This window comes from Capricornis sumatraensis, chromosome 9, assembly GCF_032405125.1.
Source record: "Capricornis sumatraensis isolate serow.1 chromosome 9, serow.2, whole genome shotgun sequence".
Lineage (NCBI taxonomy): Eukaryota > Metazoa > Chordata > Mammalia > Artiodactyla > Bovidae > Capricornis > Capricornis sumatraensis.
The window spans coordinates 15509727-15529393 of record NC_091077.1 but is presented as its reverse complement, the minus strand read 5'-3'; the positions used below and the strand labels follow the sequence as shown (position 1 = coordinate 15529393).

The 19667-nt window shown below is 47.5% G+C and overlaps 1 protein-coding gene across 2 annotated transcripts in view; it reads right to left on the bottom strand.

Annotated features, from left to right (window-relative positions):
- The window catches only part of LDLR (low density lipoprotein receptor), a 34389-nt gene that overhangs the window by 7260 nt on the left and 7462 nt on the right, over positions 1-19667 (bottom strand). Inside the window, exons 2-14 of one of the 2 annotated variants that reach the window (XM_068981323.1) lie at positions 16725-16847; positions 15026-15148; positions 11647-12033; positions 9604-9726; positions 7577-7699; positions 5880-5999; positions 5128-5253; positions 4099-4270; positions 3770-3997; positions 1678-1796; positions 1257-1396; positions 712-853; positions 445-597 (exon numbers count right to left, since the gene is read on the bottom strand). In XM_068981323.1, coding sequence (XP_068837424.1) covers positions 445-597; positions 712-853; positions 1257-1396; positions 1678-1796; positions 3770-3997; positions 4099-4270; positions 5128-5253; positions 5880-5999; positions 7577-7699; positions 9604-9726; positions 11647-12033; positions 15026-15148; positions 16725-16847 — 2079 coding nt within the window. The remainder of the gene's footprint in view (positions 1-444; positions 598-711; positions 854-1256; positions 1397-1677; positions 1797-3769; positions 3998-4098; positions 4271-5127; positions 5254-5879; positions 6000-7576; positions 7700-9603; positions 9727-11646; positions 12034-15025; positions 15149-16724; positions 16848-19667) is intronic. The other variant, XM_068981324.1, reaches the window with a different exon arrangement.

Sequence of the window (19667 nt, the reverse complement as noted above, 5' to 3'; positions counted from 1 at the left end):
CCAAAGAGAGTTGTGCTGTTTCTGAAAACAGGTAGGAAGCAAGTGCCATGGGCCACAAAGAAATAACTGAAGACAAATGCAGTGAAAATACAAACCCACTACTGTCTATGTTATTATATTACACGTCGTCTTTCAAAAGGGAGATTCGTAAGTGTTACAGACACACTGACCCCCAATAGGGACTTTCTCTGAGGATGCAGAGACCGAAAAAGGGGCCGCATTCTCCCTTAATGTCTGCAACTAAAATCAGGGCCTCCCCGCCAAAGAGGGATGAGAAAGAGAGAACTGGACCTGAGTCCATCTCCCCGCTAGTCAGTGCTGATGTACGCAGCATTTGAGAAAGGCCTTACAACAGCCTCCAGGGCCCTTCCTCTCCCATTTGACAGATGAGCAAAGAAAGTCTGTGGGGCCAACCCTCAAGGGTGGCAGAAGGCCGATCCCCACCTGTGAGGCAGCTTCTCATGTCCTTGGCCAGCAGCATGCCGTCGGGGCAGGCACAGGTGAACTTGGGTGAGCGGGGGTTGATCTGTGGGGCCGGCAGACACAGGTACTGGCAGCCGCCATTGCGGAGGGCAGTCCTCTCACACCAGTTCGCCCCTGCGGCAGGAAAAGGCAGGGAGGCAGGATGAGAATGAGGTCAGAAAAATTCTGGAACATTCCAGAGCACAGGCAGAGAAGTGGAGGCAGTGGGGGAGGCCACCCCATCTTTACCTCTCGGCTGCGTGAGGTTGTGGAAAAGGACAATGTCCTCCGGCGATAACAGGTTTTCTGCCATCAGACTGATGTCTGAGCCTGTGAGGCGGTTGGCACTAAAAATGGCTTCGTTGATAATATCCGTCCAAAATACTTTATCCTACAGGGGCATAAGGAAAATGACAATCCCCATCAACCATAGGGGACATGACGACTGGCTCCACACCCCTCCAAATGGGTCCACGGGGGTGCGGCTGGCAGGGCAAGGGAGCAAGGAGAGGCCATAGGCGATGTTGGGGGCTTTAGGACTTGGGCGTTCTGCTCCCTGAAGGAGGAAGGGCCCCATCCCGAGGACCCAGCACTGGGGAAAATCATTGGATCCCCTCAGCTCCTGCCCCGACTTGCAAGCCTGAGCTGCAGGCAGGTGTGTCAGGGGAAGAGGACTGAGTTTTGGGTTATAAACTCTCACAGAGCTGCCTGGCCATCCCTCTCTTCCAGAGCCTTTTTTCTTTAAAAATTTCTTAGTTTAAAAAAAGGAGTGATTGCGTGCCTCCAGCCCCCACCTCAAAGATGGCCAAGGAGAAGGGGTGTGCCAGCTTCTTCTTGTCCTCTAGCACGGTCTTCCGGTTCCCTCCGTTGACATCGATGCTGGAGATGGAGTGCAGTTTGGAGTCGACCCAGTAGAGGCGGCCTCCAGAAAGATCTAGAACCCACAGTGGGGGCAAGGAGAGGTCACAGGCGATGCCCGAGCCTTGGGCCTTGGGCATCCCGCTCTTCGCAGGAGGGAACCAACCTCCCACCCAACCAGACCCAGCGCCTGGGAAAGCCATTCAGATCCACACCCCGCCTCCAACCCGAACCGCACGCAGGTGTGGTGTGGGGAGAGGAGAGTTGAGTTTCCGGTTCGACACTGTCACGGAGCCCCCTGGTCATCTCTCCTCCAGACCCTGCCTGACCCCAAGGACTACTGTCCCCGCAATGTACCCAGAGTGATGCCATTGGGCCACTGGATGTCCTCGGTCACCAGCGAGTAAACGTCCACGCCGTTGAGGCCCCCCTTTTTGATCTCGGCAGGGGTGCCCCAGTCAGTCCAATACATGAAGCTGGGGAGGCAGTGAGAAGGACAGACAGAGGGACATCAGGGAAGGAAGCTGTGAGCACCGAAGAGCTGCTCTCTCCCTGGCATCAGCCAGGCCAGGAACCTCCCCCCGCCCCGCCCCTGCACTCCCTACTGGGGGAGGCCCTGGATGGGTTCTTTCTGGTCCTCTAACTTAACCTTGATGCTCCCTGGCGGCCCAGCTGGTAAAGAATCTGCCTGCAGTGCAGGAGACCTGGGTTCGATCCATGGGTGGGGAAGATCCCCTGGAGAAGGAAATGGCAACCCACTCCAGTATTCTGGCCTGGAGAATTCCATGGACAGTCAGGAGCTTGGCAGGCTACAGTCCAGGGGGTCGTAGAGTCAGACTTGACTTAGCGACTAAACCCCACCAACCTTGCCAGTTCCAGGGCCTGCAACCTGGTGAGACCTGGCAAGATTCGGGGACCTTGGAGAACAAAAGGTTTTCCTTCCAGTGTTGGGACTAGGGCCCTGGAATCTGCTCTCTGAACACTGCTTTCTGAGCCTGAGGGCTTTTATAAATTTGTTTTGGTAAAGTACGAATTTATTTATTTATTCATTAATTTTTTAAGGCTGTGAGGCACGTGGGATCTAAGTTCTCCGATTAAGGATTGAACACATGCCCCTTGCATTGGGAGCACAGAGTTTCAGCACTGGACCACCAGGTTAAGTGTATGTTGTCCTGCAGATAAATTGCAAGGCTCATGTTCAAAGGCATTCAAAGCTATTCATGGCTACTTTGTATGAGGCAGGGGAGAAAAACTTAAATTTCCATGTGCTGGAGAGCAGTTTAAATAAATCATGGCCCATCAGGCCAAAGGAAGGGAAACTCATAGACCAAATGGAAGAGCCAGGTGGTGGTGCCTGCTGTTTAGGGGGAGAAATATAAAAGCAGAGCATATAAAAGTGATACAAGTCTAAGTGGAGTGTGTGTCTGGGAGGGTCTCTCTCTCCTGGCATCTGGGTAGACCAGATGACCCTCCATCAAATGAAGGCATTAGTCTTGTTGGATGAAAGCCTCTGGGCCCACCTTCATCCCAGGGTCCCTCCAATCTGAGCCGTGGACACTGTGCTAACACAGCCAAGTGTGGCTTCGCCAATGTTTTGTCTCTGAGGCCCATTGCTCCCTCTCCTCCAATGATTGCAGCCAGAACAGGCTGCCCATCCTGGGGCTGTGAAATTCCCAGCCCCAGAGGCCCTCCCAGACACACATGTAATGTGCTGGAGCAGGTGTTCTCTGCAGGGCATGATACTTGGGACGAGACCATGCCTTCACAGGGGTCCCTGTGGACACGGGAGCTGCTGAGTCAGCCATGGTCCCACCTGCAGGGGGCGAGCCACAGGGTGGCGACCTTCACTTCATTTGCAAAAATTGTTGTTTGGCTAATGCTGGCCTGAAGTGTATATGTGTTTTTTTTTCAAGTGTTCAATATTTCTTAAGGACATTGTCTCTCTTGTTTTCATGTTAACTGGGCTGTGTGTTCACTTGGGAGAGGTCTTGGGGATGTAGCTAACAGTCTACACCCCCCACCATGTGCAAAGTTCAAATGATAAAATTCCCACCATGACAGACCCCCTCCCACTGAGAGTGCAGGGGATGTGGGAACCCCACATGCTTTGGAGTTAAGTAAACCCAGGTGCCAAAACTACTGAGCCTGAGCTCTAGAGCCCAGGAACTGCAACTACTGAAGCCCACACGGCCTATGCTTCAAAACAAGAGAAACAGTGAGAAGCCTGTGCCCCACAACTAGAGAAAGCCTGTGCAAAACAGTGAAGAGCCAGGCATCCGAAAATAAATAAAGACATAAAGAGAAACCTGTGCCCTACGCCCTGCAAAAAAAAACCCACAAACAAACAAAAAGCTAATCTGGTCTGGTCTGGTCATCTGGTCTACCTAAGCCCAAACCTCCCATCTGGAGCTCTAATCCATTTGTGAACTCCAGCCCTAGGAGTACCCACCCGTGGGCGGGATCAACCACAATGGCCCGTGGCTTGGAGCCTTCCTCCTGGAACAGTGTCTTCCTCTTCACCCCTTTGGTGTCAGCCACGGAGACGGTGCCCAGGATGGAGTCGGTCCAGTAGATGTTGCTGTGGATCCAGTCCACCGCCAGCCCGTCGGGGGCCTGGAGATTCTCGCCGATGACAGTGTCGTAGGAGGAGAAGCCGGGGGCATCATCGATCTGGGCACTGAGGGGAGAGGAGAAGGAAGAGGAGAGGGTCAGCTCCAGGGGCCCTCCATCCACTCAGGGACTGGGGCTGCATGCGGCTGGGGGAGCGGGCAGGCTCACCTGTAGATCTTCCTCTGGGACAGGTCAGACCAGTAGATCCTGTTACTGGCCACCTCCGTGTCCAGGGCAACCACATTCTTAAGGTTGGGGATGAGGCTGGTGTACTCGCTTCGGTCCAGAGTCATCTTCCTCACTTCGTGGCGGTTGGTGAAGAAGAGGTAGGCGATGGTGCCTGGGGAGCCAGGAAGGGGGCGTTCAGCAGAGTGGAAGGGACCCCGACCTCCAGAAACCTGGGATCTCTTGATTTAGGTGCTTCTAAGAATCAATGCATGGTTGCAGTTCTAACCTAAACTTCAGGTAGAAGAAACTCAATGATGTCTATTTGTTTCACTGCATGCTAAATTGATTTAGTCCTCTTTTTGACCCCATGGACTATATAGACTGCCATGCTCCTCTGCCCACAGGATTCTCCAGGCAAGCATACTGGAGCATGTTGCCATTTACTTCTCCAAGGGAATTTCCCCACCCAGGGATCAAGCCCGCATTGCTTGCATCTCCTGCATTGGCAGGCAGGTTCTTTACCACCAGGGCCACCTATTTTGTTTCATTTTGAGGTATTATATTTTGGTCTCTTTTCAATGGATTTTCCCCCCTTCTTTCTCTCTCTCTCTCTCTTTTTTTTTTTTTTTTTGGCCATGCCACATGCAGGATCCTAGTTACTGGACCAGGGATCAAACTAAAGCCCCCTGCATTGGAAGCGCAGAGTCTCAACCATTGGATCACCAGGAAAGTCCTGGACTTGCTTTTTTTTGGTATGAATTCCTTTTGCTGGGGCAGGTATAGGCTGTCTGGCTCATGGCTTCCCATCTCTTGTCCCCTGAAGCCCCTGCAAACCATCCCCAGTGGGATTGATCTACATCTTCAGAGAAGCCAGACGAGCGTGGGCAGTCACCTAGCCTGACTGCTAACTGGGCTGTGTGTTCACTTGCCAGATGTCTCAGAAGCAAACGTTCTACCCCCAGGTACAAAGTTTGGATGATGAAAGTCCCACCACATGGCCTACCCCTCCTGCCACCTCCCTGCACTTACCCACGGCCTTGCAGGCCTTGGTGAGGGGCTCCAGCCGGAAGCCCTCTTCGCACTCGCATTTGTAGCTGCCCTCGAGGTTCACGCAGAGCTGGCTGCAGGTGTCAGGGTTCTGACACTCATCGATATCTGAGAGTTAGGACACAGAGAGAACTGGGGCATCTTTCCAGCAGGGCGCAGATGGAGCCATGGGCTCTAACCAAGAGCCATGCCTCCCTGTGGCAAATGGCGGACAACCCACCCCCTCTCGGGAAAACCTCCAGGACAGGAGGTTCTGACCAATTTTTTTTTTAATTTTTATTTATTGATTTGGCCGCACCGGGTCTTAGTTGCAGCATGTGAAATCTTTAATTGCAGCATATGAACTCTTAATTGCAGCATGTGGGATCTAGTTCCTTGACCAGGGATCGAACCCAAGCCCCTGCTTTGGGAGCGTGAAGTCTGAGCCACTGAAGTCCCTGATCACCGAAATCTTGAAAATGGCCACGCATCATCTCTAACAGTGACCCCAACCTCACCATTCAGTTCACGGCACAGTCAACTGGGCGAAGTTGCATCAGCTGAGATTTCTTTCTTAATTATTAATCCCCAAAGGGCAAAAGCAAGTGCTCCCCAAGGGCCAAGCTGGCGACAGCTGGCTCAAGCACCAGTCCTGTGAGGAGGACACCTGCACCCACTTAACAGACGGGAAAACTGAGGCTGAGGCTTTGACCCTCCTCTTCCTCCAAGGAAAGGGCCAGGGGCTTGGGAATCACCTTCACATCTGTGCTTGTCCACTAGCTGGAAGCCTTCAGGACACAGGCACTCGTAGCCGATCTTGAGGTCATTGCAGATGTGAGAGCAGCCGCCCTTGTTGTCCAGACACTCATTGGTCCCTGTGCCAGATGCAGGAGGGGCACTGGTCACACTCTGGCCTCCAGCCCCCCCTCGCCCAACATCCTGCACTATTTCTACCTCATCATAACTAACACGATGACTGCGTGGCTGGTGACGTGACCATGAGTCCTAAGACGTCTAGAGCCACTGTCACGTGTGACACCATGAATGAACCACGAGGATGCTGTCGATGTTTAGTCGCTAAGTCTTGCCCCACTCCTTGTGACCCCATAGACTGTAGCCCCCCAGGCCCCTCTGTCCATGGGATTTCCAGGCAAGAATACTGGGGCAGGTTGCCGTTTCCTCCTCCAGGGGATCTTCCCAACCCAGGGGTGGAAACTGAGTCTCCTGCAATGGCAAGTGAGCTATTTTACTGCTGAGCCGCCAGGGAAGCCCTGTGAGGGTGTTACAGTGAGTGAATTATAAGCCACGTACGGAAGGACAAATACTGCACTATTCCACGTGAGCCCCCTAACGGGGTCATATTTACAGAGACAGAAGGTAGGAGGGTGGGTGCAGAGGTTGGGGGAGGGGGAGTTAGTGGAGACAGAGACTCAGCTCTGAAAGATGAAATAGTCTGGAGATGGATGGTGATGGTCACACAACACTCTGAATGTACTTAAAACATCCTGAACTCTACACTGAAAAATGGTTAAAACCATGAATTTATGAATTTCGTGGGGTTTTTTTTTAACCATAATTTTAAAATGTTTTAATTATAAAAAATAAAAGCCACATACCACTTACTACAGTTACATGTATTAACTCACTTAATCCTCCCTACAGGAAATCCTTCCTACAGGAAATTCTTGCCTGGAGAATCCCATGCACAGAGGAGCTCATCCGTGGGGTCACAAAGAGTCGGGCAGGACTGAGTGACTAACACACACAAAATCCTCCCTGTGACCTTAAAGGCAAGAGAATTATAGCTGGGGAAATTGAGGCATGGCCAGGTTAAACAGTTTGTTTAAGATCACACGGCTCACCGCAAACCTAGGGCACTGGGCTCCATAATCCATGCTCTTACCCTCTGTACCAAGCGTGGACCAAAGCCAGACCCCCAGATGCTCTTTGACAGCTAAGAATGGTTTTTACATTTTAAAATAGTTGAAAAGAAAATAAGAATCAAAAGCAAAATATTTCAAAAGTTCTATGAAATTCGAGTGCCTGTATCCGTAATAGAATATTGGAGCATGGCCCTAGGCATTCAAATGCACGTGTATGGGCTTGGGTGGGTGCTCTCCTGCTACAAAGGCCAAGTAGAAGAGCTGCAACAGACCCTATGGACTGGAAAGTCCAAATCATGGGTCAAAGTGCTGCTGAAAATACTTGCAACACCTGATCCCCAGCAGCCCTAGGATGTCTGGGAAGTTACTGCCCCATCTTACAGATGGGAAAACTGAGGCTTAGAAGCCAATCCACTTATTCCCAGGCTCCCCTCTAAAATCTGTCCAGCCCCAGTCACAGCACTTGTGGGCTTGGGCAGGGCTGGCCCCTCACAGCACCACATCACACACGTCTCAATGTGGTGAACCCCACCCTCAACACTACCAGCTGCCCACACCCCAGGGCTCACCACAGTCCTTGAGGGGCTCGTCCGACCAGTCCCGGCAGTCCCTGATGGAGTTGCACACTTTGTCCAGGGAGATGCACTCACCGCTTTGGCACTTGAACTTGTTGGGCCCCTCGCAAAGAGTCACTATGAGAACCACAGAGGAGGGTCAGGTGCTTCCAGCTGACGGGAGGTGGCTTAGTGCTTTTTATTAATATGACATTTATGCAAGAATAGATACAAATGTATTTGGTGGTAAAACAGAATAGTTACTGATCATACATGAAGCCTCCACTCAGCTTAAGAATTAGAATATCACCAATAGCAGGGGCTGGTAAACTGGCCTGATGCCTGTTTGTTTAAATAAAAGTTTTGTTAGCACCCAGCGCTGCCCATTGGTTTATACACTGTCAGTGGCAGACTTCACGCTATAACAGCAGAGTCAAGCAGATGTAATTGAGACTATGGCCTGCAGAGCTGAAAATTCCTACTCTCCAGCCCCAACCTAAACTATTTTAGTGGTCTAAGCCATCCCATTCTACTACCCCCAGAGGTAATAATAATCTTGAATTTTGGTTACCACTTCTTTATTTTTTCATTAATAGTTCTATCAAACATATATGAATAAACAATCTACTGTTGAATTTTGCTTGCTTTTGAGTCTTAATAACTGTATCCAGCTAAATCCCTGCAATTTCCTTCTTGCTTGCAACCCCAAGGTTATGAAGTTCGCCTGGGCTGCAGACAGGGGCTGGAGCCTCATTTTTCTCAGCTGTATGATATTCCACTCTGTGATGACGCTGCCGTTTAAAATTATTTCCATGCAGCCCTGTTCACAGCAGCACTATTCACAACAACCAAGGCGTGGAAGCAACCCAAGTGTTCATCCACGGGTGACTGGATAAACGAAATCTGGTCCATCCATACAATAGAGTATTATTTCACCTTAAAAAGGAAGGAATTTCTGACACCTTCTATAACACGGATGCACACTGAGGAAATGATGCTTAGTGAAATAAACCCGTCACACAAAGACAAATTTGTGATTCCAGTTACGTAAGGTCAAATACTGGAGGAGTGGAATTCGTAGAGACAGTAGAATGGTGGGTACCAGGGGCTCAAGGAAGGAGAATAGCAGTGAGTGTATAATGGGGACAGAGTTTCCATTTGGGAAGATGAAAGAGTTCTGGCAATGGATGGTGAGGATGGTGACTTAGCACCACTGGACTCTGCTCTTAAGAATGGTTAAGACAGTAAATTTTGTTACATGTGTTTTTTTGTTGTGTTAGCCACTCAGTCCTGTCCGACTCTTCCAGACCCCATGGACTGTAGCCCACCTAATTCTCCAGGTAAGAATACTGGAGTGGGTTGCCATTCTCTTTTCCAAGGGATCTTCCCGATCCAGGGATCAAAGCCATATCTCCTGCATTACAGGCAGATTCTTTACTCTGAGCCACCAGGGAAGCCTCTAGATGTATTTCACCACAATTAAAAAAATTTTTTTTTCTTTTTACATTAATTCTACTGCTGGGACTTCCTTGGTGGTTCAGTGGTTAAGGCTCTGAGCTTCCAATGCAAGGTGTGTGGGTTTGATCCCTGGTCAGGGAACTAAGATCCCACATGTCGTGCAACATGGCATATATATATATATATATAAACTAATCCTACTGCTGATGAACATTCTGGTTGCTCCCACTATTTTGCTGTTAGGACAGTGCTACTCTGCTCATTCTAGAGCCTATCTCCCAGTGCACAGATACAAGTTTCCCAGGAGCAGAACTGCTATACTATAAACTCAGCAAAGTGGAATTGTACTGTACACGTAACTCTGAGCTTAGTTAGGTTCATGAGCTATTTACTCTCCAGCCTCATTAAATCTCACAGTCCTGAAGTGGGTGTGTTTTCATTTTGCAGATTAGAGAAAGTGAGGCTCAGAGAGATCAAGTAACTTGCTCGAGGACACACAGGAGGCTCCTCCCTTGTCTGGGAGGCACTGTGCTCCTCCCCCCACATCTCCCCACAGCCCAGGACCCTGGAGGGGTGGGGCTCACCGTTGACGCAGCCCAGCTCGTCACTCAGATCCTTACAGTCAGGCTCCCTGTCGCACTGCCGGCTGCCGTGGATGCAGGTCCCATCCGAGCACTGGAATTCATCAGGCCGGCACGTGGCCACAGCTGGGAAAGAAAGAGCCAAGTGTGGAGAATAAGAAAGGGAAAGCACCCTAACACAACCGTTACATTTTCATAGATTTCTCTCCGGTCTGTCCTTGCATGCAGGAAATTCATTAAAAAGTTGGCAGATCAGGGACTTCCCTGGTGGTTCAGTGGCTAAGACTGTGCTCCCAGTGCAGGGGGCCCAGGTTCGATCCCCGGTCAGGAAGCTAAATCCCTCATGCCACAGCTAAGACCTGGCAGAGGTAAATAAATAAAAAAGCTGGCAGAGCTAGCAGGCCATTCTTGGCAGAAAAGCAATGATGTGGTCCCAATCTAGATAGAAGCCTGGCCAGGTAAGTTATGATGTTGTTGTTGTTAAGTCTCTAAGTTGTGTCTGACTCTTTGTGACCCCATGTGCTGTAACCCACCAGGCTCCCCTGTACGTGGGGTTTCCCAGGCAGGAACACTGGAGTGGGTTGACATTTCCTACTCCAGGGATTTAATATCTTCCTGACCTAGGGATCGATCCCAAATTTCCAGTATTAGCAGGTGGATTCTTTACCACTGAGCCACCAGTGAAGCCCATTGCCCAACCCCACTCCCAAAAAAGTCATTACTACTGAGTATCATACAGCCCTTCCAATGACTCAGACTGTGAACATGAAAAATGTTTCTGAGCTGACACTAAGTGAAAAGAATGATGTTATGATGCAATCTTGACAGATGCACGTGGTGACTAGAATAGGATCACTCTAACCACAGACTAGACCTTGACCTCAAACAGGTTGTCACTTAACCCTAATTCATTAAGCTCTAAGCTTACGCTTTCTGCACTTTCCCATGGGTTATATTTCACTATAAAAATGCTGACAATTTGAAAATTCAATTTCAAGAGGTCAGTGGGGAAAAAAAGGTTGATAAATAAGTATGCAAATGTCTGGAACTCGTTTGTGTGTGTGTGTGCTCTTATGTCGTAACCCAGGTCCACTGAGGCCAACACCGTTGCTCCATCTATAGGGGAGGAGATCAAAGCACAGTAAGGCTACGTCCCCAGCCAAGGGTCACACAGCTTGGACATCACCAGTCAGGCCTGGATCCTTTCTGGACCAAAAGAATACAGTGTGCTGCAGTTTGCTCCTCTTGGCAAGAGATAAATTAAACAAGGGTTCGAGGGGCTTCCCTGGTGGTATAGTAGATAAGAATCCGCCACCCAATACAGGGGACATGGGTTTCATCCCTGGTCTGGGGAGGTCTTCTGCAGCACACAGCAACTAAACTGGTGTGCTGCAAGCACTGAACCTGTGTGCCTAGAGCCTGCGCTCTGCAGCAAGAGAAGCCCACAGACCGCAACTAGAGAAGGCCCTCATGCAACAGTGAAGACCCAACACAACCAACAAGTAAGTAAATGAATTCAAATAATAATACATTTTAAAAATAAATAAATAAACAGGTGTTCAAAAGGGAACTCCTATGTGATCAGAATGACCGAAAGGAACATGAAATGGCACCGACTTTGGGGTTTTTTTTTTTTTTTTTAGGTGCTTATCATGTTTTATTGATACCATGTTGCCTTGAATAAAATCTGAAGATATCTTTGGATATCATATTCTTTATGCCGGATATTAGCTCTTTCTTTTCTTGTATCTGGATTCAATCAAGGATTTATTATAGTTGGAGATAAGACCTTTGGAAGCAATGTTCCTTTTTCTTTTTTTGGTGGAGCTAAGGTACATGGGATCTTAGTTCCCTGACCAGGGATCCAGCCCTCACCCCTGCACTGGAAGAGCAGGGTCTTAACCACTGGACCACCAAGGAAGTCCAGGACTGACTTTCTTATTGTGTGATGCGGAATCATTTAACCACCGAAAGCCACTGCCCCCCCTCTGTCCCCTGCCGGGGGAGCCCCCAGCCTGGGTGAGGGGATTTCCGAGGCGCCCCTACCGCAGTTCTCCTCGTCAGACTTGTCCTTGCAGTCAGGGTCACGGTCGCAACGCCAGCTGGAGTGGATGCACTCGCCACTGCCGCAGTGGAACTCGAGGGCCGAGCAGGGGTTGTCGTCCTGCGGGGGGCCTGATGGGTGGGGGCTCCCGCAGTGCTTTGGCCACTCGTCTGAGCCATCGTCGCAGTCGGGGTCGCCGTCGCAGGCCCAGAGCTGGGGGATGCACATGGAGCTGTTGCATTGGAAGTTGGCAGGGCCGCAGGTGGGCATGGGGCAGGACGCCTCATCCGAGCCGTCTAAGCAGTCCAGGTCCAAGTCACAGACGAACTTCGGGGCAATGCACTTGCCGTCATTGCAACGGAACTCATCCTGGGAGCACGTCTTGGGGGCTGCGGGGACCGAAAGGAGAGGACAGCTTGGTCACCAGGGAAACCATTCCCTAATCCCGACACCACCCCATTGCACAGATGGGGACACTGAGCTGAGGAGAGGCCAGAGCGCAGAGAGTGGACTCCGGGCAGTGGTCAGAGGACCTGGCTGACAACCACCCAGTTCCTGGGCCCCCTTTGGGGCCTCAGTTTTCTCATCTGTTCCTATCTCAAAGTGCTACTGTGAGGACTGGGGTGTAAAGGTACACGGGAGCCTATATTTAAGAGTTTGTGCAGGGAGTTATAGTCAGTATCTTATAATAAATATAGTGGAAAAGAATAGGAAAAAGAATGTATGTGTCAGTGTGTGTAACTGAACCACTTTCCTCTACACCTAAAACTAACCCAACACTGTAAATTAAATATACTGTAGTTTTAAAAAAAGTGGCTGAGTGGAGTAGGAAATGGCAACCCACTCCAGTATTCTTGCCCGGAGAATCCCATGGACACAGGAGCCTGGCGGACTATAGTGCATGGGGTCACAAAGAATCAGACACAACTGAGGGACTTGAGCACGCTCGCAGGCAACTTACAATTAAGTGTTCCTTCACTATTGAAGGGCTTCCTTTGTGGCTTAGCTGGTAAAGAGTCTGCCTGCAATGCGAGAGACCTGGGTTTGCTCCCTGGGTTGGGAAGATCCCCTGGAGAACGGAAAGGTTACCCACTCCAGTATTCTGGCCTAGAGAATTCCATGGACTGTAGAGACCATGGGGTCACAAAGAGTGACTTTCACTTCACTTTACTATTCAAAGCCTCCTTCATTTTATTAGTGGTCCTTGAGCAGCTCTGAACGTTTGGAAACTGGGTGTTGAAGGAAGGTAAAGAAGAATATTTTGATCCGACTAGAGAAACAGTTGTTTTTGAAATACCAGATAGTAAACGTGATCATCCTCCTTGACCTTCAGCTCAAATATCTCCCTGAAACTAATGCATTCAGGTTCAGAGGAAGCATAGAGACAGCACTGTAAATGTCACACCGTATTACTTATAAAATGAAAAGGAGGTGATTTCGGCTTTAAAAAACAGAGCAAAACAAAAAAATGGCTGGGGACTTCCCTGACAGCCTAGTGGTTAGGGCTCCAAGCTCTCACTGCCAAGGGCCCAGGTTCCATTCCTGGTGGAGGAACTAAGATCCCCAAAGCCACTCAGAGTAGCCAGAAATAAAAATAAGAACTGTTGCCATTATTATTATTATTTGCTTGTTTTTATTTACAATGACATTGGACTTTTTGAAAGCGAAAGTCGTTCAGTCGTGTCCCACTCTTTGCGACCCCATAGCCTTTCCCTTCTCCAGGGGATCTTCCCAACCCAAGGATGGAACCTAGGTCTCCTGAATTGCAGGCAGATTCTTTACCAACCGAGTTATCAGGGAAGCCCATACTGGACTTTTTTAAGTTGAAGGAAATGGCAACCCATTCCAGTATTCTTGCCTGGAAAATCCCATGAACAGAGGAACCTGGTGGGCTACAGTCCCTGGGGTCACAAAGAGTCGGACATGACTGAGCACTAGGTGAATAATTGACTTACAAAGCTGTGTTAGTTTCCAGGTGTGCAACACAGTGACTCAGTGACTTTAGATAGCACAAAATGATCACCAATCCAAGTCTACCTACTGTGTGTCACCCTACAAGGTTATCACCATCTTATTGACTACATTTACCATGCTGTGCATAACATCACTGTGACTTATCTATTTTACAGGAGGAAGTTGGTTCCTATTAATCTCCCTCCTCTATTTCACTCATCCTCCCACCTCCTGGGTTTGATGGTACTATTTTTTTTTTTTAATTTATTCAGTTTTATTGTACATGCATGTCAATCTTTTTTTTCCCCCATTGTGCATGGAATTTAATAATTCTTTTAATAATTTAATAAATTTTAATAATTTAATAATTCTTTTTTTTAAGTTGGATTGAAGTATAGTTGATTTCCAATGGTGTGTTAATTTCTGCTCTGCAGCAAGGAGACTCAGTTATACATAAATGTATTCTTTTTCATATTCCTTTCCATCATAGTTTATCACAGAATATTAACTATAGTTTCCCTGCCCTATACAATAGGACCTTGTTGCTTATGCTGGTATTATTAAAGAGTCAAAAGAAACAGTAATTATGTGAAATGATGAAGGTATTAAATAACCCTATTGTGGTAATCATTTCACAATATATATAAAATCATTACACTGGACACTAAACTCACACCATGTTACATGTCAATTGTATCTCAGTAAAGCTGGAAGAAAAAATAAAACACTTGGAAAAGAGGCCCGATCCCTTTTATTTTAAAATGCTCCCCAGTGAGAACCAAGGTTAGGTATGCATCACTAAGCAAACACTCACTTTTTAGGTTGTTTTTTTTTTAAATACTCTCTCGGGGGGTTTCATATTTTGTCAACTTGAAGATTTGATGTGATCTCAATTATTTAACGGAGACGGCAATGGCACCCCACTCCAGTACTCTTGCCTGGAAAATCCCATGGACGGAGGAGCCTGGTAGGCTGCAGTCCATGGGGTTGCTACAAGTCGGATACGACTAAGCAACTTCATTTTCACTTTTCACTTTCATGCATTGGAGAAGGAAATGGCAACCCACTCCAGTGTTCTTGCCTGGAGAATCCCAGGGACGGGGGAGCCTGGTGGGCTGCCATCTATGGGGTCGCACAGAGTCGGACACGACTGAAGTGACTTAGCAGCAGCAGCAATTATTTAAATTTCCCCCAGGGTGTTTTTTTTTTTTTTTTAAGAGCCTTACTTTGTTTTTAAAAAATCTACACACTTAGAAAATAAATTATAAATAATGAATAAAATCAAAGAGGCAAGACAGAACCTGCTGCAGAGTGCCTTCCCGTCTGAAACTATGGTTTGGAGCAAACTCTGACCTCAGCTGGGAACCCAGTCAGGTCACTTGGACATGGCTAGGATCCACAGGCCACCAGACAATGGACCCCACTTACGACAGCCTTCCTCGTCCGAGCCATTCTCGCAGTCCTTCTGGCCATCGCATCTCCAGGACTCCGAAATGCAGCGGTTGACACGGCCCCCACAGCTGAAGTCCCCCATCTTGCAGGTGACAGACTCTATGGGAGAAACAGAACTGAACCTTAACTCAGAGGCAAGACGGCCTTGCCACTCCGAGCTCTGCAAGGGAAGAACCCAGAGTTTTCTGATAGGAGATTCAGGCTCACTTTTCTGGACCAAAATGAAGGAAATTTAATGGAACTTATTAAAAATGAGTTGCTGAGGACTTCCCTGGGGGTCTGGTGGCTAAGACTCCATGCTCCCAATGCAGGGGGCCTGGGTTCAATCCCTGGTCAGGGAACTAGATACCATATACCACAGCTAAAGATCCTGCATGCCACGAGGAAGACTGAAGGTCTTGCATGCTGCACTTAAGACCCAGCACAGAAAAATAATTTTTTTTTTTTAAGTTAGATGCTAGGTGTTGCAAAGGTTTTGGAATGAGATAGAAGTGGTGGTTGCAATATACTAATGCTACTAAACTGGTCACCTGTTTTTAATTTAAAATTTGGGGGTGGCTTTTTAAAAAAATCACACAGTTGATTTACAATGTTGTGTTAATTTCAGGTGTACAGCAAAGTGACTCAGTTATACGTGTGTGTATGTATATGTGTATGTGTTTTTTTCAGATTCTTTTCCATTATAGGTTATTACAAGATATTGAATATAGTTCCCTGTGCTATACAGTAGGTCCTTGTCGATTATCTATTTTATATATAGTAGTATGCATCTGTTAATCCCAAATTCCTATTTTATTCCTACCCCCAATGGCCTAATTCAGCGGTTAAGACTCTTAAGCTTCCACCGCAGCTGTTATGGGTTTGATCCCTGGTTGGGAAACTAAGATCCCAAAAGCCACCTGGAGTGGCCAAGAAAACAAAAAACAAACACACAAAAAGGCTAATTTGTGGGACTTCCCTGGCAGTCCAATGGTTAAGACTTTGCCTTCTAACACAGGGTGAAGGTTCAATCCTGGTTGGGAAGCTAAGACCCCCATGCCTTGAAGCCAAAAACCTAAATCATTAAGAAGCAATATTAAAACAAATTCAATAAAGACTTTTAAAATGGTCCACCAAGAAAACAATCTTAAAAAAGGGCTAATCTGTGTAACATGAACCTCAATGGAAAAAAAATAGCCTTTAAAGGAAAGTTCCAATAATATCGTCTCTGTGTGCATGCTAAGCGTTTCAGTCCTCTCTAGTTCTTTGCGACCCCATGGTCTATAGCTCGCCAAGCTCCTTTGTCCATGGAAGAATACTAGGCGAGAATCCTGGAGTGGGGTGTCATACCCTCCTCCAGGGGATCTTCCCAACCCAGGGATCAAATCCGAGTCTTTTACATCTCCTGCATTGCAAGTGGATTCTTTACCTCTGACCCACCTGGAAAGCCCAATATCTTCTCTGCCCATCTCCTAATTCATAGAAGAATATATTAGTATGCTTGTCAATTTCTACCACTATCATCACCCGCTATCACCAAATCACTTTGCCATCCAATACAAATTAACACATTGAAAATTAAAATTGAAAATGTTTAAGTGTAACACAACTATACTTAGATTTAGAAAAAAAAAATAAGGAGTTAAAAAGAAAAGGTTAAGACACATGTCATGTCCAAAGGCAGGGAGATACTCACTACACGTCTCCTGGGATTCATCAGAGCCGTCTTGGCACTCGGCGGTCCCATCACAAACCCACTTATAGGAGATGCATTTCCCATCTCGGCACTGAAACTCATTTCTCCCACAGTTGTCTTCCACTAAAGAAAAGGAAAGGAGAAGGAAGAATCAGGGCTTGGATCACAAAATGCCCGAATTCTTTGTGTCTCTTTCCTGCCAAGTGAAGAATAAACCAGAAATACAATCCTATTGCAGCAGTCAGGTCTCCAGGAAATCAAACACGCACAACAATTAAACTGAGTGAACCAAAAGTATAGTGGAGGATGAGAAGAACACTTCCTAAAAAGGGATTTATCCCCAGTGTGAGATTCTGACATCATGGTTGGTGAGTCCAAAGTGTGGATCCATTGGGCGATGGGGACAAAATATTAGAACCTGGGTGCACAACAGCAAAGAAAAGGACCTGATTTGATTTACCATGTCACAAACCTGTACTGGAGACAGGACCAAGGAAAATTGAGACTGCAAAAGCATTAAGCTGGAGGAAAACTTGAAAAGCTTTCTCCAGTAGGTAGAAAGGAACTAAAGATAAAAATTGGGACTTCTCTCGTGGTTCTGTGGTTGAGAACCCACCTTACAGTACAGGAGACACTTAGTTCCCCTAGTTGGGGAACTAAGATCCCACCTGCCACAGGGCAACTAAGCTCGCGCACCCCAAGAAGCCCACGTGATGCAGCTGAGACCCAGCACAGCCACCCGAAAAAGGGTACATAAGTTACGAGAGATTATTAATGTAGAGGTCAGAGAGCAGAGATCCAGCAGAAGAGGTGATCATATAACTAAATTTCAGATCTAAAGAAACGGGTTGTTGCTGTTCAGTCGCGGAGCTGTGTCCAGCTCTTTTCGACCCCATGGACAGCAGCATACCAGGCTTCCTTGTCCTTCACTGCCTCCCGGAGTCGGGGCTGCGCTCCAGCTGTGGTGCTCTGGCTTCTCACTGTGGTAGCGTCTCTTGTGGCGGAGCACAGGTTCTAGGCCCACAGGCTTCAGTAGTCGTGGTGCACAGGCTTAGTTGCTCCGAGGCATGTGAGATCTTCCCGGACCAGGAATTGAAATTGTGTCTCCTTCATTGGCAGGCAGATTCTCTACTCCTGAGCCACCAGGGAAGCCCCCTAAAATATACGACTTTTACACCTTGTGGCTCAGATGGTAAAGAATCTGCCCGCAATTCAAGAGACCTGGGTATGATGCCTGGGTGGGGAGGATTCCCAGGAGGAGGGCAAGGCAACCCACTCCAGTATTCTTGCCTGGAGAATCCCCATGGACAGAGGAGGTTGGCGGGCTACAGTCCATGGGGTTGCAAAGAGTCAGACACGACTAAGAGACCAAGGACACAGAGCAAAATAATACTGACTACATTTAGTTTCAGGTATCATGCTGTGATTCAGGGTCACTGTTACGTGTGAGCTATGATCAAAGCAAACTTTTATCGTGAAAGTTGCTCATTCCGACTCTTTGTAACCCCATGGACTGAATTCTCCAGGCCAGAATACTGGAGTGGGTCAGTCATTTCAGTCACTCAGTTGTGTCAGACTCTTAGGGACCGTATGGACTGCAGCACACCAGGCTTCCAATAAACTTTTATTGGCTGGTAATAAAATTGGTATTACTCTTTTAATCTTTAAATATAGACTTTGATCCCCTTCGTAATCTAAAGTAACACAGTTAATAAAAATTATGATCCAGTTTATCTCAGGATAAGGAAATAAGACCAAGAGAGAAGAAGCTAGCAGAAATTTCCTCATGAGTCAGATATTCTGAAGGCAAATGATATGTAAAATATAAGTTTGGACTGATGGCTACGTTTATTATATTTTTGACTACTTTCGTAAGAAGAACGTTTTTTCTTTTATCACTTTATTTTGAATGTTGACTGAAACCCCCCCAAAAAATAGTTTAATAGTTTGCACAAAATGTATTCTTTTGCTCATTTTGCACAAAGGCAATTAATGAACTCTTCATGCACAAGGCAGAAACTATGTCTCCAGAATTAGTCCATTCCCAGGAGAAGCTTCCAGACAAAAAGATCCTTGATCCTTGAACGATTCTTCTCATGCAAGAAGTCTCTTCTTCCTTCATTCTGCATATGGGAGAAGATTCAAGATCTTACATGCTCTGTGTCTTTTTATGTATTCAGATTTTTTCCCCCTTGATAGTCTCTTTAAGTGGACTTTCCGGGTGGCTCAGATGGTAAAGAATATATGCCTGCAATGCACGAGACAGAGGAGACTTGGGTTTGATCCCTGGGTCGAGAAAATCCCCTTGAGGAGGAAATGGCAACCGACTCCAGTATTCTTACCTGGAGAATCCCATGGACAGAGGAGCTGGGTGGGCCACAGTCCATGGGGTCGCAAAGAGTTGGACATGGCTGAGCACGCACGCATGCACATTCTCTTTAAACACTCATAAGTTTTATAAAGATTTATTTATTTGCATGTTGGCTGTGCTGAGTTTTCGTTGCTATGTGAGGGCTTTCTCTAGTGGCAGTGAGCAGGGGCTGCTCTCTAGAAGCAGTGTACAGGCTCTGGCGTGTAGGTTCAGCAGATGTGGTGCACAGGATTAGTTGCTCCGTGCCATGTGGGATCATCCTAGACCAGGGCTCCAACTGATGTCCCTTGTGTTGCAAGGTGGATTCTTAAACACTGGAGCACCAGGGAAGTTTGAGACCTTCAAGTTTTAACTGAGCACATTACCCAAGGGAGGATCTATAATTTCCAGCTTCCTTTGCGGCCAGGTGTGGCCATGGGACCAAGGTTAAGTTAATGAGCTGTGAGTCAAAGTAAATGTGCAAACTTCACGACCTTAGAGGGTGGCACTGACAAGTTGATTCCTCCTAGTGAGCATTTTGCCCCTCTTACCCTCAACGTACAAGATAAAAACAGACCTAATTAGATATGGTG